This window comes from Cervus elaphus, chromosome 11 (genome assembly GCF_910594005.1).
Source record: "Cervus elaphus chromosome 11, mCerEla1.1, whole genome shotgun sequence".
In the NCBI taxonomy this organism is placed as follows: domain Eukaryota; kingdom Metazoa; phylum Chordata; class Mammalia; order Artiodactyla; family Cervidae; genus Cervus; species Cervus elaphus.
In genome coordinates this window covers 19,373,292-19,396,204 of record NC_057825.1, presented here as the reverse complement: position 1 = coordinate 19,396,204, position 22,913 = coordinate 19,373,292, and the positions used below count along the sequence as shown (strand labels likewise).

General features: G+C 51.3%; 1 protein-coding gene across 3 annotated transcripts; it reads right to left on the bottom strand.

The window, feature by feature from the left end:
* Positions 1-162: 162 nt before the first annotated feature.
* LOC122702750 (40S ribosomal protein S24-like) lies at positions 163-21,908 on the bottom strand. Of its 3 annotated transcripts, none has more exons than XM_043916537.1 (3): positions 21,904-21,908; positions 14,454-14,458; positions 163-660 (listed from the first exon to the last, which is right to left on the bottom strand). In XM_043916537.1, exon 3 carries the CDS (start codon positions 650-652, stop codon positions 260-262), a length of 393 nt encoding a protein of 130 aa, XP_043772472.1. In that variant the 5' UTR covers positions 653-660; positions 14,454-14,458; positions 21,904-21,908; the 3' UTR covers positions 163-259. The 3 variants fall into 3 exon arrangements, with proteins under 3 accessions (XP_043772472.1, XP_043772470.1, XP_043772469.1); XM_043916535.1 differs by lacking the exon at positions 14,454-14,458 and adding an exon at positions 10,837-10,843 and having other exon boundaries at positions 163-665; XM_043916534.1 differs by lacking the exon at positions 14,454-14,458 and adding an exon at positions 10,837-10,843.
* Between the last annotated feature and the right edge of the window lie 1,005 nt (positions 21,909-22,913).

Below are 22,913 nucleotides of genomic sequence, written 5' to 3'. Positions count from 1 at the left end.
GGTTCAAACTCTGGTCAAGGAACTAAGATTCTGGAAGCAGCACAATGCTTCTCCCCACCGCCCCTGCAAAAAAATGTTCTAAAATTGGTCCTGGTGATGGTTGCCCAACTCAGTAAATAAAGACCATTATTTGTGTACTTTATTTTATTTTATTTTATTTGTAAAAGGTCTTAGTTTATTCTTTCATGAAAAATCTGCACAAGCACCACAGATACAGTCACTGCAGAATCTTTACTCCTTCTGTTGTCCAATCTCCAGCTCACTTTTTGCCAGCACCAACATTGGCCTTTGCAGTCCCCCTGACTTTCTTCATTCTGTTCTTGCGTTCTTTTCGCTGTGTTCTTGAGGTCTTTTTCTTCTCATACAGGCCATGTCTTGCAAGCCTGTGTTTGGGCTCATTCTTCTTCGCGTAATCCAAGGAATCGTAAATCATGCCGAAGCCAGTTGTCTTGCCTCCACTGAAATGGGTTCTGAATCCAAATACAAAGATGACATCTGGTGTGGTCTTGTACATTTTGGCCAGTTTTTCCCAAATTTCTGCTTTAGGTACTGCTGCCTTTCCAGGGTGAAGAACATCAATGACCATTTGTTTCCGCTGCAGCAGTCGGTTGGTCATAAACTTCCTGGTCCGGATAGTTACTGTGTCGTTCATGATGGCGGCTGATCTTCAAGCAGCCAGGGGAGGAAAAGAGAGCTAGTGTACTTTAAATGGGTGAATTGCATAGTATCTGAACTACATCTCAATAAAACTGTTACCACACAAAGGGATACAAGAAAATCTTTTGTGCCAGCGGATTTTCTTGTATCCTCCTGGCAGGTCAACTGAACAGCATTTCTGCCTCCAGGCCTTTGCATACAACTGTGCCCCCCACCTGGGAACCTCCCTCCCTTGCTCCCTCCACTTGTAAGCCCTTTTAGCCTTGAGAGCTCCTAAGAAGCCCAAGACATGCCTGAGCCTCAGGCTGAGGGAAAATACACAGTGGTTAAGTGGTTAGGACAGTCCAGTGGTTAAGATGTCTTTTCCTGATTAGATTGTTATATAATATTGAGCAGAGTTCCCTGTGCTATACCGTAGGTCCTTGTGCTTTGGGCTCAGTCGCTCAGTCATGTCTGACTCTCTGCGACCCCATGGAAAGTAGTCCACCAGGCTCCTCTGTCCATAGGGATTCTACAGGCAAGAATACTGGAGTGGGTTGCCATGTTCTCCTCCAGGGGATCTTCCCACACCAGGGATCGAACCTAGGTCTCTTCCAGATTGCAGGCGGATTCTTTACCCACTGAGCCACCAGGGAAGCCCAGGTCCTTATTGGCTATCCTTTAAATACAGAAGTGTTACCTGTCAAGTCATGTCTTTTGACTGTAGGGCTTCTGCTTGCGTCTCACTTGGTTCAGATACAGGAGTTATTTGGGTGAGTGTACAGAGGAGCTACACAGGGGCTTCCCTGGTGATCCAGAGGTTAAGACTCTGAGTTTCCACAGAAAGGGACACGGGTTCCATCCCTGGCCAGGGAATCAAGATTCTGCATGCTTCTGTTGTTGTTTAGTTGCTCAGTCGAGTCTGACTCTGCGATCCCATGGACTGCAACACACCAGGCTGTCTTTCACCATCTCCCAGAGTTTGCTCAAACTCCTGTCCGTTGAGTCGGTGATGCCATCCAACCATCTCATCCTTTGTCATCCTCTTCTCCTCCTGTCCTCATTCTTTCCCAACATCAGGGTGTGCCTCTTGATGTGGCCAAAAATTAAGAAAAACAAAATAGAATCTGTCTAGATGACAGAGTTGTGTTTCATTTTGTATGTGAGATGAGTGCCTCACTCTTCTCACCCTGACCCTGGTCCCTGAAGTCTCAAGGCCCCAGTTTCCCTGCCTGCCCCTCTCCATTTCTGGGGAGTAACACAGAGCAGTCACCTGAGTCTATTTCGTCTCCCAGAGAAAGTTGTCTGGGGCCTGAGAGCCTCCGCAGGCCTGGACTTATCCTTGAGGATAACTTGGGCTGACGGGTAGCTTCCTGTCCTGACTTGGGGAGGAGATGGTTCCTTCTCTGCCAACTGCCCCTGGAGTTCAGACCCGCTGCCTGCAGTCTGCAGAATCACCCCCCAGCCCTTCAGGCACAAGGTCAAGAGGCTCACAGGAGGCTCCTGAAGCTTCCCCGCGTGTGTCAGTCCCCAGTGGAGGGAGGCGAGAGCATGGCAGGCCCGCACCATGAGCCACTGGTAGCTCCAGAACCTGGGTCTTTGGACCGCACCCCAATCTCTGTTGGTCCCTCCCTCCTTTGCTTTGCCTGGAAACCACTGGGGCAGAAGCTATCAGCACGCTGTCTTCAGGTGGGGGGAGGGGTGGCCCGGACACCAGCAAGGAAAGAAAGCTGAAAGCGCTTTGCAGACAGTAAAGCACCTAGCCTGGTGGTTCCTCTTTTCAGGGTTGAGGCCGCAGGAGTGCCGCGTGGTGCTGGGCTCCGCTTTGGGAGGAGGAGGTGGTTGGCTGGATTGGTTCCGGGGCTGCTCACACCTCCATGACCTTCCCGGTAAGGCTGTCCTGGTTTGCCATAGAAGGCCGAAGTTCAGAAGGAGCTGGGGCGAGTGAGGGCCAGGTCCCGCCTGGGGGAAGCCAGGTGAGGCCCCGACAGGCCCACTGTCCAGAAAGGACTCCCCACCAGGCATTTTTCATCCTTCAGACTCATCTCAAGGCTCAGATGTGGCCTCCCTAAGCACCCTCTGGCCTCCAGCTCCAGCTCCCCCCAGACCCTTGGGCACTGGGTTCCTCTCTCAGCCCTGTGTTCCTACTTCAGCACTACGGTCAGTCTTCTGGAGGTCGGGTTACCTACTGGCGGCACCCCCAATTAGAGAGCACCCTGAGGGCACTCCACCTCGCCGTGGGTCAGCCCTGCCCACGCACAGGTGACGAGGGACAGTCAGGGCTAGTGGCCTGGGAATTGGCCGGTCCGCAACTGGACGGGCCACTTGGGGCTTCTGGGAACCCAGGGGAGCGAAGGAGCAAGAGATTACCATAGCCCAGGCAACCACCTTCCTCCTGCCCACACCGGCCAGGGGCCAGAGTGACTCAGTACTGGGGGCCGGCTTCCCGCCGAGAGCCCCGAGAGTGGTGCTGCTTCCGCCAGCTGGCCAGCCAGCAGCGAGCTCGTGCCTGCCAGGGCCTGGGCCAGCCTTTCTGAGACGCCATCCCCAGACCAGGGTTCAGACTTTGGGACCTGGGCTTCTGAGTATCCATTCGCAGCTGTGTAGCCTTGGGGATGTTGCCCAACCTCTCTGAGCCTGGGTTTCCTCACCTCCCAGAAGCTGGGATTAGAACTCAGCATTCCTCCCAAAGTGAATTTGAGAAATTATCAATAAATAAGAGTGACCTCTCTCCCTGAACATCTGGTCCCTTGCCTTCAGGCTCCACCCTCTCTTATCTCTCAGAGATATTCCTGCTCTTACCTGGACAGGGTTGGACCTAAAGAGGGCTGAGCGCCAAAGAATTGATGCTTTTGAACTGTGGTGCTGGAGAAGATTCTTGAGGGTCCCTTCGACTGCAAGGAGATCAAACCAGTCAATCCTAAAGGAAATCAACCCTGAAGATTCATTGGAAGGACTGATGCTGAAGTTGAAGCTCCAATACTTTGGCCACCTGATGCAAAGAGCAGACTCATTGGAAAAGACCCTGATGCTGGGAAAGATTGAGAGCAGGAGGAGAAAGGGATGACAGAGGAAGAGATAGCTAGATGGCATCATCGACTCAATGGACATGAGTCTGGGCAAACTCTGGGAGATAGTGAAGGAGAGGGAAGCTTGGCGGGCTGCAGTCCATGGGGTCACAAAGAGTCGGACATGACTGAGATCCTGAACAACAACAGCCACCACCTGTTCAGGTAGTTCTTCCTGCTCTTGATGCTCCTCCCAGCTCCCCGCAGGAGGTCTGGCCTCTCAGCTCTTGGCACACCTCTCAGTGTTGGCATTCAAGGCACGCAAGATGGCTCTTTGTGTGCTCCCCCGCTTTCTGCTCTGTGAGGGTCTTACAGGGTCCCCAGGGATGGCCCAGGGAGGCACTAGGCAAGTTTTCCTTTTTGCAAGAGAAGTGCAGTGTTGGTGTCAGAAAAGCAAAGGACTGCAGGTCCCCGCTAGAAGTTCAGACACAGAAACAAATTCCTGCCCATGCTGCGTGCCCCAAGGCAACACCCTGACTCCTCCAGACATCTGTCTCCAGCCTCAGCAGGCAGGCTGTCTGTCTGGGCTTCTCTGCAGGGCTTCATGGGGAGTGAAGGAATCCACCTATGGGAAGTGCTCCCTGTGATGGAAGCTTCCAGATGTTAGCACCTCTAGAGAGGACAGATCATGAGGGTCACACACTGTCTGCGTCCCCGCCAACGTCTTCAGGTGCAAGCTGGCATGGGATCAGTAGTCGTATTTTCCAAGTCAAAAGTCAGGAGACCCAGACTGACGGCGGGATGGATGCTCTTCCTGGAGCACCTGAGTCCCAGGGCAGCTGCAGATGTGTCTGCCAGGTGTGCAAGGGGGCCAGGGAGGCTGCACATCCCCCCCATGTAGCCTGGGGAGGCATTATCCACAGGGCGTCAGTTCCCTGCAGAATTCCACTTGTTTTCAGCTGGCCTCTGAATTGAAGTCACTCAGTCGTGTCCGACTCTTTGCGACCCCATGGACTGTAGCCTACCAGCCTCCTCCATCCTTGGAATTTTCCAGGCAAGAGTATTGGAGTGGGTTGCCATTTCCTTCTCCAGAGGATCTTCCTGACCCAGAGATCGAACCCGGGTCTTCTGCATTGCAGGCAGACGCTATACCTTCTGAGCCACCAGGGGAGGCAAGCTGGCCTCTGAGGGTCTGTTAATACCTGCCAGAGGACACGTGTGGCTGTGTACTCAACCCGGCATCTTCGCCAATCTCTGACAAAAAGACCCATCACAGGCCTCTAGTCCCCACACCCTCATGGCAGAGGGCCTGGAGCTTTGGGGGGTGTCTCAACTCAGCCTCCTCTGTCTCTGAGCTCCAGAGGTTCGGGGTTAGGTCTTCCTGAAGGGAATGCCTGGATGTCCTCTCTCTTCTTCCCAGGGGGCTGAAGCCCCTTTTCCCCTCCCCCACTTCACCCCATTTCCATGCCTCAAGGTCTGGGTCATGGAACAGCTCCTGGGAACCATCCCCTTTTCCTTGTAGCCGCCATCCTTGCCCTGGAGTCATGGGGGGCCCTGCTCACCCTTCTAGCCAGCACTACCTTGCTCTGTGACTTGGTCTTTGCTCAGACTCCACGAAGGAGTGCTGAGGGCAAAAATCATCTCATTCTCCTCTGCATCCCAGGCTTCTTATTGGAGTCAGACAACAAATGTCTCCACGGCGTGAGATGGAAAACGTCTCCATGGCATGCAGCTTGGCTTGATATGGAAACTATCATTTTTTCTCCCCCTTGTTCATTTTCTTTGTTGCCTAAGAAAGATCCAATACATTCCAGTGTTGAACGCACTTCCCAGGAGAAAAATGCAAACGTTTTCCTTTATATCCAGGAAGTATCTGGAAGTTAAGCTAGCCTGGCCTTTGCAGAAAGGATCTAACATGAAAGAAAAAGAGCACTTTGAGGGGTGGAAGAATAAAGAGGTGAAGGTAAAAGGGGAGAGGGTGTGCCATGCTCTCAGCTCTTCAGGCTGGGAGCTGGTCCTGCCAGGAGAGTTCCATTTTGGAAGGGTGAGCAGGGATGAGCAGCTGCTTGGGAGTGGACTTGAGAAGAGAGGGCCTTGAGAAGGACCACTGTGGGCAACATGGGGGAGGGCGTCAGCAGCCAGCCATGGAGTGAACGCTTATTAAACAAACCCCTCCCCACAGTCCGGCACCTACAGAAGTCTCCTGTGATGTCCAGGGCACCAGCAGCCAGAAGGCAGTGGGGCTCTCAGGGGTGGGCATGTGACGGGAAGCCTCTGAACTGGGTGGTGCTGGGTGATACCCAATAATCACTGAATCGGTGGGGAAAGGGTGAATTCCGTGGCGGTTCAGTGGCTAGGACTCCATGTTTTCAGTGCCAGGGGTCTGGGTTCAGTCCCTGATTAGGGAACTAAGATCCTGAAAGTTGTGTGTGTGTGTGTGTGTGTGTGTGTGTACACACAAGCGCACGCTCAGTCGTGTCCACCTCTGGCGACCCCATGGACTGTAGCCCACCAGGCTCCTCTGTCCACGCAATTTTCCATGGAAAGGATACGGGAGTGGGTTGCCATTTCCTCCTCCAGGGGATCTTCCCCCCACCCAGGGATTGAACCCATGTCTCCTGCATTGGCAGGCGGGTTCTTTACCAATCACGCCACTGGGGAAGATCCTGAAAGTCATGTGGCACAGCCCAAAAAAAAAAAAAAAATTGGGGAAAGGGTGGTGTAAAACCATAGACTTGCTAGCCCCTGGAAGTCAGCCGAAGGCTCTGTTTGTTTCAAGGTCAAGGCCATGACACCCTGTCCTCCCCTACCCTTCCCAGCTCCTCTGCCGGCTCCATCTGAGCCTGAGGATCTCCCACATCGGGTGTGGGGTTGAGAGCCCACAGAGAGAGGGGACCACGAGCCCTCACCGTCCTCACTGTGCAGGGGATGTGGGCTCCCTCCTCGCCGGCTGTCACATCTCCTGGGGACGCTGACACAGAGAGCTATGCAGAAAGAGGTGAATTTCATTTGCTGCTCATGGTTTTGGGCACAAACCTGGCCTGTGAGTCTGGTCTAGCTGCATCTAGGGAAAACTCCTGTGCTCCGTTTGCTGCACGCCAAGTGGCTTTAGTTGTGTCCGACTCTTTGCGACCCCGCGGACTGTAGCCCACTAGGCTCCTCTGTCCGTGGGGATTCTCCAGGCAAGAATACTGGAGTGGGATGCCATGCCCTTCTCCAGGGAGTCTTCTGCACCCAGGGATTGAACGTGTGTCTCTTACATCTCCCCTATTGGCAAGCAGGTTCTTTACCACTAGTGTCTCCTGCGGAAGTGCTACAGAATATTCTGAATTCCACATATATTGGCTTTCCCATCACGTAATCCTGCAACCCCAGCTGAGTGCCGCACAACACCATTCTGACACTGTCTACCTAGAGGGAATGGGAAGTCCCACAGGGGAAGGGTTCAGTCCCCTGAGACCACTCCCCACCCCCTTCAGAGGCCAGTCACAAGTCCAGACCGTGTCCTGTGCTTCTCACCACCCGGCTATTGATTGGAGGTTCCTATGACCCTCCTCGGGTTTGACAAATTTGCTAGAAGGACTCCCAGAACTCAAGAAGACAGTTTGTGATAGTCAACTGTGTGTTAGTCACCCAGTTGTGTCTGACTCTTTGCGACCCCATGGACTGTAGCCTACCGGGCTCCTCTGTCCATGGAATTCTCCAGGCAAGAACACTGTTGCCATTTCCTCCTCTAGGGAATCTTTCTGACCCAGGGATCGAACCTGGGTCTCCTGCATTGCAGGCAGATTCTTTATCGTCTGAGCCACTAGGGATGTCCAGATTACCAGTTCAGCATCAAAGGGTGTAACTCAGGAACAGCCAGGGTCAGAGATGCTCGGGGTGAGGTTCGTGGGAAGTGGGAAGGAGTCTCCCCACCCGCTCCAGGGGTTCCACCTCCCAGCACCTCCACTAGGAAGCTCTCCAAACCCAGAACTTCGGGGATTCTTATAAAGCTTCATGATTCATTAAATCTTGGCCATTGGTGGTTGAACTCACTCTCCAGCCCCCTTCCATTAGGCCAGGGGGAGGCAGGATGAAAAGTTCCAACCCCCTAACCACTCTGTGGGTTTCCCAGTCAGCTAATCCCTCCCGTGGGGGCTTTCCAAAGTCACCTCATTAATATAAAACTCAGCCTTGGTTGAAAGGGCATTGTTATGAATAACAAAAGATACTTTTATCTTTTAGGAAATTCCAAGGGTTTTAGGAGCTCTGTAGCAGGAAGTGGGGGCGGGAGGGAGGAAGATCAAATACATGCGTGCGCTAAGTTGCTTATGTCAAGGCTGTATATTGTCACCCTGCTTATTTAACTTATATGCAGAGTACATCATTCAAAATGCTGGATTCGATGAAGCACAAGATGGAATCAAGATTGCTGGGAGAAATACCAATAACCTCAGATATGCACCTGACACCACACTAACGGCAGAAAGTGAAGAACAAAAGATCCTCTTGATGAAAGTGAAAGAGGAGAGTGAAAAAGTTGGCTTCCATCACTTCATTGCAAATAGATGGGGAAACAGTGGAAACAGTGACAGACTTTATTTCTGGGGGCTCCAAAATCACTGCAGATGGTGACTGCAGCCATGAAATAAAAATATGCTTACTCCTTGGAAGAAAAGTTTTGACTAACCTAGACAGCATATTAAAAAGTAGAGACATTACTTGGCCAACAAAGGTCTGTCTAGTCCAAGCTTTGGTTTTTCCAGTAGTCATGTATGGATGTGAGAGTTGGACTATAAAGAAAGCTGAGTGCTGAAGAATTGATGCTTTTGAACTGTGGTGTTGGAGAAGACTCTTGAGAGTCCCTTGGACTGCAAGGAGATCCAACCAGCCCATCCTCAAGGAAATCAGTCCTGAATATTCATTGGAAGGACTGATGTTGAAGCTGAAACTCCAATACTTTGGCCACCTGATGTGAAGACCTGACTCATTTGGAAAGACCCTGATGCTGGGAAATATTGAAGGCAGGAGGAGAAGGGGACAGTGGAGGATGAGATGGTTGGATGGCATCACCAATGCGATGGACATGAGTTTGAGCAAGCTCCGGGAGTTGGTGATGGACCGGGAGGCCTGATGTGCTGCAGTCCATGGGGTCACAAAGAGTCAGACATGACTGAGCAACTGAGCTGAACTGAACTGAAGTCGCTTCAGTCCTGTCTCTTTGTGACCCCATGAACTGTAGCCCACCAGGCGCCTCTGTCCACGGGATTCTCCAGGCGAGAGTACTGGAGTGGATTGCCACACCCTCCTCCAGGGTATCTTCCCAACCCAGGGATTGAACCCATGACTCTTATGTCTCCTGCATTGGCAGGCAGGTTCTTTACCACTAACGCCACTCACCTGGGCGGAGGGAGATCAGATATATATTTCTTATTAAAAATCACAAATACCATTTGTGATTACCAAATACCACAGTCTGGGTGACTTAAACCATAGACATTAATTTCTCACATTTCTGGGGGCTGAGATCACAGCGCTGGGGGATTTGGTTTCAGTGAAGTTCTCCCTAAAGCTTCCAAGGGACCAGAGGACATGCCCTGGTCAGGGGAGCTTCTGTGGAGTGACCTGCACCAGCACGAGATGGGGGGCTTTGCAGGGAGACGGTGGGTTTGCAGACTCATGTCCTTCCTCGCTTTCTCTGGGCTGTGCCTAAGTGCCAGGGGAACCACAGCTGTCTTCTTGCTGCTCCTTGGGGAGGCATGGTCATCTCACTTCTCGTGTCTCCTCACCCTTCCAGCCCTGGGCTTTCACTTCCCAAATAAAGAGGGAGCCCTTGACTCTTTGCTCCGGTTTCAAGAGCCTGTGGTTAGGGCACGTACTGCCCCTGTGCCTGTGTCCAGCGGCGGGAGAGCATCAGGAGGTAGTGATGATAGTGAGAGCCATGCTTGTGAGACACCCGCAGTGCCCGGGAGACTTTCCCGGTAGAAGGACAGACGTGAGGGGTCACTACAGCTCCCACCCTGGACAGCAACCTCTAAAGCGGTTTTCTTTACAGAACAACCTCTTGTGAGTTTGTGACCCTGTGGTCAGTCTCTGAAGCCATCGGCTTGGGCTGCTTTCACAGTATACGGTGGCATGGGTGGCTTAGACCATAGACATTGGTTTCTCACACTTCTGAAAGCTGGGAAGTCCAAGATCATGATGTCAGCAGATTTGGCTCTTGACGAGAGCCCTCTCTGTGGCTTGCAGATGGACACCTTCCCACTGTGTCCTCACAGTGAGGAGTGTCCTCACAGAGGGAGGAGGGAGGGAAGAAGGGAGGGATGGAGAGGGGAAGGGGAGAGAGAAGACCCTGGTCTTTCTTCTTCTTCTTATAAAGGCAGTATCCCCTTCTTGGGGGCTTGTTTGCTGGCTCAGCCGGTAAAGAATCTGCCTGCAATGCAGGAGATCCCTGGGTGGGGAAGACCCCTGAAGAAGGGAATGGCTGCCCACTCCAGTATTCTTGCCTGAAGAATCCCATGGACAGAGGAGCCTGGTGGGCTACACAGTCCATGGTGTTGCAAAGAGTCACAACTGAGTGATTAAGCATGAATACACGATCCAGTTCTTGAGGGCTCCACCCTCATGACCTAATCAACTCCCCAACTCTCCCCACCCCCCAACCCACGCCCCCCCATAGAGCCCACCCCGCCTCCAAACAGAATCACAGTGAGATCGGGGCTTCAGCATATGAGATTCAGGGGAGCAGTCACTCAGTCTGTAACAAGCTCACAGCCAACCCAACTGTAAGGGATAAGCACCCTCTACTATCCCCCATCTGAAGAAAGGATAGCAACATATCCTTCCCAGAATTCTACGCTCCTCTCCATTTACTACCCTCCTCTTTCGTTTCTCTTTCAAATGTCTTATAATTTGAAAGGACTCATGGTTTCCACCCCCATGATCATGCATCTCCACTTCCTCTTGTTCCTGGTTCAAGCTGGCATTGACCTTCACCTGGGGACTCATGCCCAAATGTGGGTGACTTCTGTGTTCCTTCCCTCTCTCCCCCCTCCTGCATCCAGTCCACCACCAAGTCCCCATGGTCCACTTTCCAGAATATTCCTTACATCTATCTGCTTCTCTCTACCTCCATGACAACTGCCAGCATCTCAAACTTGACCTTCAGGAAGACCTCTCTGGTTCTGGCTTTCACTCCACCCTGTGGAACAGATCAGCTCTCAGATCATTGATTAGATGACTTTGCTCCCCTGTGTAAAACCCCTAAAGGCTCTCATTGCTCTTAATCATATGGCCCATGAAGCGTTGCCTGAATGCCCACCGTGACCTCACCAGCTTCATCTCCTGACTCTGACAAGGCAGAGCCTGTGTCGCCCTCTTCCTGTTCCTCCAACATCCCACAGTCAGCCTCAGACCACCCACAGTCACCACGGTCTCTACTGAAATGCTCTGCCCTCACCCCAGGATCCTCCAGCCTGGCCCCTGCTCCTTAGATGTCACCTGTCAAGTGGCTTGCCAGAACCTCCCTCCAGTAGGTAGGATCCACACCCTTTTACATGTCAGTAGCACCCATGCAATTGTGATCAATTAAACAGGTAGATGATTATCTGATTAAATGCATGTTCCCCACCAGGTGTGAGCTTCCTCCAATGGGGACAATTCCTAGGACAATGCCACTGCATAGATGTCTGCTGAAGACGTGAATGCATTCTTAAGTACAGAGACATTGAGGGTTGGAGGAGGGAAGTGGTCAGCCTGAGGTCCCACAGCTGGTGCCCAGCTGAGAAGAAACTGAGACCCAGATGTCCTGGCCCCCAGGCAGCCGTTCTTGGTGGGTCCTTGAGCCCTGAGAGCAGAGAGGGAGAGGAGAGGACCCACAGGGGGCAGAAAGGACTCTGTCTCTGATTGGAGGGAGAGGAGTAAGGGAGAGAAGAGGCAAGAAGCCCAGGCTCCTGGCTCAGGAGAGGGGTGGGTGCTGGCACCATTTGCCAGGCGGAGGGCTGGGGAAGGAGGAAAGGAGGGCTGGGGAAGGCGAGCTGTGGGCATCCACAGGATGCCTGCAAGTGGTGGGATGGCTGGGTGAGGGGCAATTTGGGGTGGCAGCTGGGAGGAGGCAGCTGAGCCTGGTGAGCAGAAGCACCAGGGAAGATGCAAGAGGGAAGCAGAGACGGAGCCACGCACCTGTGAAACCAGCCACAGCCGCCCTCCTGAGCTGCAGGAGCTGCCAGGTCTTTCTCAACCCCTTTCAGTTCATGAAAACTCAAGGGAAGAAACATACAGTTCTCTCCAAGCCGAAAGCTGAGCGGAAGGACAGGCGGGGGCAGCCACACCAGCAGACAAAAGCCCTCCGTGGGAACTCTCTTCTTACTGGTCTGGTCTACCTGTGTTACTAGTTTACTCATTTAAGCCACTTTAGGACTTGAACACAGATTAGGTCAAAGAATCTATTATGGGCCCTTTTTGTGTAAAGCTATCTAATTAGACATTTAAAATATAATTTTGGGACTTCCCTGGTGGTCTGTGCTGTGCTGTGTTGCTCAGTCATGTCTGACTCTTTGCAACCCCATGGACTGTAGCCCACCAGGGTCCTCTGTCCATAGGGATTCTCCAGGAAAGAATACTGGAGTGGGTTGCCATGCCCTCCTCCAGGGGAATCTTCCCAACCAAGGGATTGAACCCAGGTCTCCCTCATTTAAGGCAGATTCTTTACCGTCTGAGCCACCAGAGAAGACCCCCAAAATGACTTAAAACCACCAGGCTCCTCTGTCCATGGAATTCTCCAGGCAAGCATACTGGAGTGGGTAGCCTGTCCCTTCTCCAGGGAATCTTCCTGATCTAGGGATTGAACCCTGGTCTTCTGCATTGCAGGTAGATCCTTTACCATCTGAGTCACCAGGAAAGTCCCCCCTGGTGGTCTAGTGGTTAAGAAACCATGTGTTTGATCCCTGGTCAGAAAGGATCCCACATGCTTTGGACAACCCTAAGGGCTGAAACTACCGAGCTCATGCATCACAATGAAGAATCCACCTACCACAACTAAGACCCAACACAGCCAAATAAATTATATATATATATGTGTGTGTGTGTGTGTGTGTATGTATATATATATATATATATATGTATATATATATGTGTGTATACATATATATATATAAAATGTTTTAGTGTTTGATTGACATTCAACCTTCCAGGTCCGTGCACAATGGGCCATCCACTTGTATGTACAGAATCCCACGGAAACTCTCTCTCCCCAAGCTTTCTGGACTGGTGTTGGTTTAGTTCATAAAAAAGTGAGTCCCAGTGGAAAATAATTTTTGAAAATTCAAGCATACCTTAATATCTTTAACTTAAATCATGTAACAGTACATTCATCAGTCGACTGACATGAGGGCAAAGCCTCCTCGGAAGCTGGGTCACGAGGTTGGAGCGTGAGTCGCCTTCTCACATCAGTAGCACCCACACCGCACTGCTTATGACTCCTACTTCCTGCTTCTTTAAGGCTGAAGAGCTCTTAAAACAACCTGAGTGCAGACTCTTCAGACTGTTGTTACTCTTTCTTCAGTCCTCTAACAGAGCCCTTCCCTGTGGGTCCTGGTTGCTGCTGTTGTGTCCCTCGGTCATGTCTGCCTCTTTGCAACCCCATGGACTAAAGCACACCTGGCTTCCTTGTCCTTCACTGTCTCTCGGAGTTTGCTCAAAATCATGTCCACTGAGTCGGTGATACTATCCAACCATCTCACCCTCTGTCGTCACCTTCTCCACCCGCCTTCAGTCTTTCCCAGCCTCACGGTCTTTTCCAATGAGTCAACTCTCTGCATCAAATGGCCAAAGTATTGGAGTTTCAGCTTTAGCATCAGTCCTTCCAATGAATCTTCAGTGTTGATTTCCTTTAGGATTGACTGGTTTGATCTCCTTGCAGTCCAAGGGACTTTCAAGAGTCTTCTCCAGCATCATAGTTCAAAAGCATCAATTCTTCAGCCCTCAGCCTTCTTTGCAGCCCAACTCTCATATCCATATGTGACTGCTGGAAAAATCATAGCTTTGGGTGCTGGTTTTTCATTGCTATGTTACAAATCACTTCAGTCCTCAGTGGCTGGAAAGAATGAGAATCATTCTTTCTGTCTCAGTGTCTATGGCCAGGAATTCAGAAGCAACTGGACTGTACTAGTGTTGACTGGGAAAAAACAGACAACATAAAAGTTTTGAGTTATGTTTTATTTGGGGAACTTCCTAAGGACTGTAGGCTTCCCAGGTGGTTCAGTGGGTAAAGAATCTGCTTGCAATGCAGGAGACACAGATACAGGTTCAGTCCCTGGGTTGGGAAGATCCACTGGAGGAGGGCATGGCAACCCACTCTAGTATTCTTGCCTGGAGAATCCCATGGACAGAGGAGCCTGGTGGGCTACTGTCCATAGCATCACAAAGAGTCAGACACAACTTGGCAACTGAGCACGCATGCTCACACCAAGGACCATAGCCCAGGAGGCAGCCTCTTGGAAAGCCCTGAGGGACTGTGCCAAAGAGGTAAGGGAGGAGCCAGGACATATAAGAGTTTTTACTGAAAAAAAATGTAACCAAAGCATTGCTACTGATTGTCAAAAAAGCGACATAGAAAAGGTAAGGAAAAGTATACTGCTTTTCTGTGTATGGGCAGAGGCAAGAGTCTGGGCTACTAAAATTATTCCTTTCATATGTATCTTATCTTAGACCAGTATCCTACTTTTCTCCATCCTGAATTTCCACCAGGGTGCATGTCTGCTGATGGCCTGATGAAAGGTAACATTGTTTGTTTGCTGAAATAGAGGGCAACGTTTCTCATCCACACACATCTGCTCAGGATTTCTTATGAGGCTGCTGCCAGGTGACAGCTAGGGCTGCCCTCGTGAGAAGGTTGGGGGCACTGCAGGGTCCACCTCCCTATCTGCTTCCTCACAGCCCTGGGGCCGGCTGGCAGTGGGAGGACTCAGCCCTGCTCTGCGTGGGCCTCTCCAAGACTCTTGAGTGTCCTTTTGATAGGACGGCTGCCTCCCAGAGCAAGTGACCCAGGAGAAACCAGGCAGAAGCTGCAATACGTTCCATGACCTCACCTTGGAAAACACTTCAGTGTTACGCTATTGCCTCTTGGGTCTCACAGAGCAGTCTTGATTCAGTGTGGGAGAGGGTCACATAAGATGGGAACACCAAGAGGGCCCTCCTGGAGACTGGCTATGGCAACAAGCTTAATTCAGGAGTGAGACATTGAACGCAACTCACCTGGAATTAATCCTTTTCAAAACATTTAACTTAGTGTTCAGAGAAACAACTCTTTAAATCCACATTTTAACATTGTATGTATGTTTAACACACTAGGTCTTTTTAGGAAGAAGCATAATGGACAGAAGTGGATTTGGGGATGTAATGGATTCACACGAAGACAGGTACAAGCAGCTGTCGCAGCCCAGTGACATAGGGACACTGGGGAGGCTCTGTGGCCAGGGACCGGTGGTACCTGAGGGCATCATCCAGGAATAACTGCAGAGCATCATTCAAAAGTACTGTCAGGTGCCCCCGGAACTCTCGAGATGGTTGAAGAATCTGTGTGCCCAGGCTCACTACTCATTTCTTCCGCAACCTTGGGAGCTGTAGAAAGTGTGTGTGTTTGAAGAAAAACTTAGTTCCTTCTGATAAATGGTCTGGAAAGAACCTAGACATCTGGACCCTGAGGGCAAGATGAATTCTTCTCTGGGGAAGTCAGCATCCAGAGAGGGAGACATCAGGGTAAAGGGTGCATTTCAACACAGGGCTAGCTGGCAGGATGGGTGTCAGGGAGGCGGGAGGGCAGAGGGGGTGTGTTAGTCTCCTGGGGCTGCCATAGCAAATGGGGGAGGGGGGGTTAGTCAACAGATGGGGGGCTTACGCCACAGAAATGTCTTCCCTCAGATCTCTGGAGGCTGCAAGTCTGAGACCAAGGTGTCGCGGCGGGGGTGGGGGGGCGGTCCCTGGGGTCTCCCTCCTTGGCTTGGAGTTGGCCGCCTTCTCCCTGTGTCCTCATGTGGCCATCCCTCTGTCTGACTCTTCTGTAGCCTCATCTCCTCTTCTTATAAGGACACCAGTCATGTTGGATTGAGGCCCATTCACATGACCTCACTTCACCCTAATTACCTCTTTAGGGCCCTTTCTCCAAATCCAGTCACATTCTGAGTTACTGGGGGTTAGGACTTGATAGTATGAATGCAGAAGGGACACAGTTCAATCCTAACAACGGGGGAAGGGTGTCTCCTCCAAACTGGGAGCCCCCAGTGGGCTTCCAGAGCAGGCCCTGCCTGCAATGAGTCCTGATGGATGAGTAAGTTTGCCTGGTAAAGAGGCGGCAGGGTGGGGAGATGAGCTTTGCATGGACAGCCGGAGGGGCAGGGGCCATGGCCATTCAGTGTGGTGTGTGGGGTGGGGCCGGAGAAGCCCTCTTTCCTGCAGACCGGGTGCCTGGGTCCCCCCGCCACCAGCCCTGCCTTCTCCCTCTCAGGGCTCTCCCCGTGCCTCTGGGAAGGAGGTTGGGATTTCCGCGCTCAGAGCCCGGCCTGAACCAATGGCTGCCGCTGCATCTGTAGGGAGTCGCTGGCATGTAATTTGGCCTTGAGCGTGGAAAGTTAAATCAGCTGGAAAGAGTAAAAGGAAGTTAGAAAAAAAAAAAAATTTAACCCAGCCACAACCACAAGAGATGGTGAGGTCACTAGGGCTTTTGGAAAATATGAATCGGCCAGACGGTCTGAAGGAAAAAGAGAAAAGTAGGGCTGGGTGAGTCCCACCCAGGCCTGTGTGTGCAACCCAGGGGGTGGGTGTGAGGAGGCCGTCTGCCTGGCTTGCGTGGGATCTGGGCCTGCGGGACGCTGTCCCCCATCAGGCAGGGGTCTCCAGGTTTGCTGCCACTGGGTGTCTGACTCCAGTTCCTGGGAAGGAGCAGGCAGGTCCATCTGTGATCCTTCTAATCTAAGCCTCACAAAGGAAGGAAGTTGCTCACAGGAAGCAGAGGGGGTGGGTGAGACAGGAGGGGAGGGGGCAGGGCACAACCTTTACAAGAATACATCCAAGGACACAACACAAGCTGATTAGGATCAACTAGGTCCAAGATGGTGGAGGAGTCCACTTCCAGCAGACAGTGAGCCCCAGCACATGCTCACTGGAACACATTAGCAAGCTAAGTGACATACCCACCGGCGCCATGATGGCTCTGAGGCTGACCAGAGACCCAGAAGTGGGCATTGGCCCAACTCCTGGAAATCCCCACCCCTCCCCCAAAATTGCTGAAATGCTCCTCCCACTCATTAGCCTATAAAATTCCCACCCTTGTAACAACAGACGACCCCACACCCTGATGTCACTCTCACCAACTGAGATGGTCCACACACTGTCTGTGGACTGTGTGTCTTCCTTCTTACCCGTCACTTTGTCTCTCACTGATTTCTTTCTGCCATGAGACATCAAGAACCTGAGCTTCATTAGGTCCTGAGACCAAGTGTGTGATCTCAGTTAAAAGACTGTGGGTTCAGGTCCCAATCTGAGTTACATGGTTTCATAGGTATATATCTGCATGCACACACACACACACACACATGCATACATACACACATACACACATGCACATACATAAATACATATATACATACACACACACACATGCACACACAGGAATGGATTCAGCTTCCTGCGGTCATGGTCAGGTTCCCCTCATTACCGAATTCCCTGTACTCTGGTCCCTCCACCTCTAAAGTGGGGTCAGACCATTAAAGCCTGACTCGAGGGCCTCCTTTAGGACTAAGAGTTCCTGGCAGACTGCCCCCAGGGGACAGCCAGGACGTGGCCAGGTAAAGGCTGATGCTGCCAGCAAGGAGACAAAGCCTGAGCTCAAGGGTCCTTAAAAGACGGATCCCTCTAAAGTTTTAAGCAGAGTGTGGGCCCCCTGGGGGTGTTGTGGGTGGGGGACAACCCAGTGGTTGTTAGAAACCAGCTCCTTGGTGAGATTTGATTCATCCTTTTAAAGTTTCTATTTGGGAATCATTTCATAATTTACATAACACATCAGTACAAGAACCCTTGTATATAATGAGAATGAGTAAACGTGTACGCAATGGGGTGCAGGCTTGCAACCTCTTTCCTGCAGGGGAGCATGGTCATGACACCCCTGCCTGGCATTCAGGGCTCTAGGAAAGCACGTCCTGTAGTCCACCATCCTGTGAGGTCTCAAGGGTGAGCCCTCCCTCGGGGGCGGGAGCTAAAGGGATGTCGGGAGGGGTCTGACTCTGTCCTTTTCCTGAGGTCAAGGAGGAGCCAAATAGATAAGACCTTCTTGTGTAAACAGAGGCAGGGCACACACATGCACATACACACACTTCCCACTCAGCCTGGGGTGCCAACTTGGCAAGATCTGGCTTGGGGCATCTCGGGCAAGGCTGACCCGATGAGGCTCCTTGCTGGCCTGAGGAAGGGGACTGGCACCAGGTGGAGCCAGGCAACCTTGTGGGCTTGATTCCTGGGCACCTTCCTCTGGGAGAAGCCCTTAGAAACCGGAGCAAGGCTCCCTGTGGAAGGGCCAGACCCCACAGCAGACTCTAGCTCTCTCATTTCATGGCTGGTGGACTGAGGCCCTGGAACAAGAAACGTCACCCAGCGAGTCAGCCACAGCTTCTTCCATCCTCGGCCCCCTGTGCCCGTGTGTCCAGCCTCGCGTGCTCAAGGACCCTTGGGGTCCACCCAGGAGATGACAGGGTGGGGCCCTTCTTGCTTCCAGGCTTGTCCCAGCTCCACCTGCTTGGGAACAAGACTGAGGACCAGCAGAGAGGATCAGCCTTGTCCCGCCCTCCACTCTCACTCCCTCCCCACCTTTCAAAGTCAGAAAACCTGGCTCATCTGACTTACTCCAAAGCTGGCGGCCAGAAACAGGCCAACACCAGAGTGCCTCCCCACAGCAGGTGTGCAAGTCTGTGTGTGTGTACGAAATCACTCCCTGCCTGCCATTTACACAGCTTCTGTAGTTTTGGCTTCTTGTTAGTGACATACCCATGATACCCAGGGAGTAACATGTAAGGTGGTAGCGCCAGTGTCTGTATGGAGCTTACAGCTTCAAAGCCATGTGCCCCTTGGCCATACTTGGCCTCCCCTTGGGTCCTCACTGGTTCTGGATTTTCCTTCCCTTCCCCAGACCTCCCTGGGTGTGGGGAGGAGATGGAGGGGTCCAGAGAAACCACATGATTTGCCCAGAGCCACGTGGGCCTGGTGCAGCCAAACCTGCCCACGAGCCCTGTCTGCTGCCACAGGCTTGGAGCTGTCTGCAGCGTCCCCATGTGATACAGCAAAGCTTTTATGCTCTGGTGGGGCTGGCCCCGACCAGCATCCTCAAACTTTCTGGTGTCAGGACTCCTTCCATTCTTCAAAATTATTGAGGACCCAGGACTTCCCTGGTGGTCCAGTGGCTAAGACTCTAAGCTCCCAATGCAAGGGGCCAGGGTCCAATCCCTGATCAGGGAACTGGATCCCACATGTCACAACTAAGTCCTGGTACAGATAAATAAATAAATAAATATTTTAACAAATTATTGAGGACTCGAAAGATTCTCTATTTGGGGATTATATTTATCAATATATTGAATTAGAAATTGAAATCTCAAAAGTTTTTATTAACTTAAAAATATGTCTGTTACATAGTAACATTTAAAATTTTAAAAAGCCTGTATTTTCTAAAATAAAACACCTTTAATGAGAAGAGTGGCAGGCATTCTTTTACCTTTTTGCAAATGCATTTTTCCCCCTCCCCCTTGCAAATGCCTTTAATGTCTAGCTTGATAAAGGATTAATATACTTGCCCATTTAATGTACTATAATCATGTACACATTTGGGAAACATCACTGTACCTTCAGGAGAGAACTAGAATAATGAAATCAAATGTATCATACTATTGCTATGGTAATAGTTTTGATCTGCAGATCCTTTGTAAAGGTCTTGGGGAACCCTGGATGTGCCCTTGGATCACACTTTGAGAGCTGCTGCACTGTGGTCTCTGAGATATGGTTCTCCTCATGCTTCATATTTGTTCACTACGTCTCTTTAATTCTAAGCTGCATCCTCAACCCCTCAGCCACACACACGCGTGATAGTGAGTGTGGAAATCTAGTGGATCTCGTAATGTGGCCCAGCCCCTCCCTTCGTGATCTTTTGAGATTGCAGGTGCATCTTTCAGTGTGTGTTAGTCGCTCAGTCGTGTCTAACTCTTTGCAACCCCCATGGACGACATCCTGCCAGGTTCTTCTGCTCATGGAATTCTCCAGGCAAGAATACTGGAGTGGGTTGCCATTTTCAGTAGGTGGCCTCTTAGAATCAGGGGCGTGGATGATAATAATTACTGGCAGGGAGATTCAGTGGGGTCCTCTCAGCACCAGCACTGGAAAATGTTAGCTGGAATGTAAAGGCTGGAGTGCAGGCCCTGGGACGGAGGTGGAGGGGGCCCCTAACTAGGTGGGCATGCTCACCTGCAGGTGTGCTCACCAGCCCCAGCCTCACTTCACCACCCTCTGGACACCTCTGCCCCCACCGCCCTCCAGCGTGTGCGTTCAGCCTGGAGACAGAGCTGTGGCACTTTGTGCGGGAGTCTGCCTCCCACCTGGCTGAGGTCTTTCACATCCTTACAGCCCAAGTCCTGGCACTGAGCCACCCCCCAGATGTAGGAGGAAGGAGGCCGCCAGGTTCCACCCTGACAGTTTGGGAAACCTTAGTTCCCAGAGACTAATTCCCAGGAGCAGATGGAGAGCAGAGCCCTGAGAGGGGGTGGTCCATGCAGGGCAGCTGCTACGCGGCCAAGCCAGGGTGTAACTCGACCCTGAGGGAGGTTCACTCTTGGCAGCATCTCCAGCCTCTGAAGATGACCTGGGTGGTGCCAGCAGGCAGGGAGCTCCGCTCCACACAGAGCTGCCAGGTGGAAATCCTGCTGAGTTCAGCCAATTCAGGAAGGTGATGGCTCCAGGGACATGCAGGGGTGTCCTCCGCCTGTCGATGGCCCCTCTCTGCCCAGGACACAGCTCCTGCCTTCTCAGAGCCACAGGAATCTTTCTCTGGGGCCCCCAGCTCGGTACCATTCCCAGCACTTGGCACCAAATAAGGGTTTGTGGGACTGAAAACTTTAAATGCACCAGGAAACATGTGTTGAAAAGGATCTGCAAGGTGGCTTGGCTGCCAAGTGCGGTTTTCATCTGGCCTGGGAATAGCGGCTGACTCATGTGGGGTTTTCTATATTGGGTTTGCTTAAAACGGAGCCCACTGGGTACTTGTAGCTAAGGCTGCTGGAATGTTCAGAAATTCTCAGCAAATCTGGGCAGGACGTCTTCAGAGAGGTGAGCTGGACTCCTGCTCCAGGGGAGGTGACCCCTTGAGGAAGACCCTGCAAACCCAGAGGGCCGAACCCTGGGCAAGGCCAGAGGGGTGTGGGCAATCCCAGCTCTTCTGAGCCTATTGACTTTAATTTAAAATTAGCATTTCCATATATTTAAAAAAGTTTTTGTTGTTTATTTAGGCCATGTGACACAGCATATGGGATCTTAGTTACCTGATGAGGGATGGAACCTATGCCCCTTGCACTGGGAGCCCTGAAACTTAACCACTGGACCACCAGGGAAGTTCCTATCATGCTTCTATGTGGCCCAGGCCCCTGTCGACGTGTGGTCAGCTAATGCTCCCCCCACCTAAGGCATCCAGGTCCTAATCCCTAAGCCTATAAACGTGACCGTATATGAAAAGAGGGTCTTCGTGGGTGTGATCGAGTTAGGGATCTTAAAATGAGGAAATTATCCCGAATTACTAGGTGGGCCCTAAACACAGCTACAGGTGTCCTTAAATGAGGGAGAGAGAGGGAGCTTTTGCCAGAGAGGAGAATGCAACGTGAGACAGAGCAGAGAGGCCTGAAGACGTTTCACTGCTGGCCTTGAAGTTGGAGGGGGGAGGCATGAGCCAAGACGTGCAGCTCTAGAAAGAGAAGAGGCCTGGATATGGTTCTCCCCCAGAACCCCGGAGGTACCTGAGTTTCAGCCTCATGAAACTGATTTCAGACTTCCCACCTCCAGAACTATAAGAGAACAAATGTGTGGTGTGTTTTTTTGATAGACTTTATTTATTTATTTACTTTGGCTGCCCTGGGTCTTCACTGCTGCAGGCTTCTCACTGCGGTGGCTTCTTGGGTTACAGAGCATGGGCTCTAGGGCTTGCGAGCTTCAGTAGTTATGGGCCGTGGGCTCAGTAGTCTCGGCTCCTGGGCACTAGAGCACACGGGCTTAGTTGCTCCAAGGCACGTGAGGTCTTACCAGACCAGGGATCGAATCCATGCTCTCTGCATTGGGAGCATGAGTCTTAACCACTGGACCACAAGGGACCCAAGAGACCTTATTTTTCAGAACAGTTTTACATTCACAGCAAAACTGAGCAGAAAGTACAGAGATTTCTCATAACAACACAAATTCCCTGCCCTCACACAAATACAGCCTCCCCATCTGATGGTTCAGATGGTTAAGAATCTGCCTACAATACAGGAGACCCAGGTTCAAACCCTGGGTCAGGAAGATTCCATGCAGGAGGAAATGGCAACCAACCCCACTATTCTTGCCTGGAGAATTCCATGGACAGAGGAGCCTGGAGGGCTACAGTCCATGAGTTTGCAAAGAATTGGACATGACTGAACGATTAACTTTCACTTTCATCATCAGCATTCTCTCCCCCAGAGCAGGACATTTGTTACAACTGATGAACCTACACTGATGCATCACTGTCACCAGTGTTTATAGTTTACATTAAGGTTCACTCTTAGTGTTGCCCATTCTATGGATTTGCACTAATGAATAACGTATATCCACCTTTACAATATTGTACAGAATGGTTTCACGGCCCTAAAAGTCCACTGTGCTCTGCCTGTTTATGCTCCCCTTCCCCCAAACCCTGGCAACCACTGATCTTTTTACTGTCCCCATCATTTTGCCTTCCTCAAATGTCATATAGTTGGAATCATACACCAAGTAGCCTTTTCAGATTGACTTCTTTCACTTACACTAACATGCGTTTGTTTCCTTTATGTCCCTGCATGGCTTGATAGCTCATTTCTTTTTCTCGCTGAATAACATCCCATTGTCTGAATGCACCACAGTTTATTTATCCACAGCTACTGAAGGACATCTTGGTTGCTTCCAAGTCTTGGCAATCATGAATAAAGCTGCTATAAACATCCATGTGCAGGTTTTGTGTGGACACAAAGTCTCAGGTCCTTTGGGTAAATACCA

What these genes read in the sequence shown, in the direction of transcription:
- LOC122702750 (XM_043916537.1), bottom strand. Translation starts at nt 652, where the DNA reads ATGAACGACACAGTAACTATCCGGACCAGGAAGTTTATGACCAACCGA.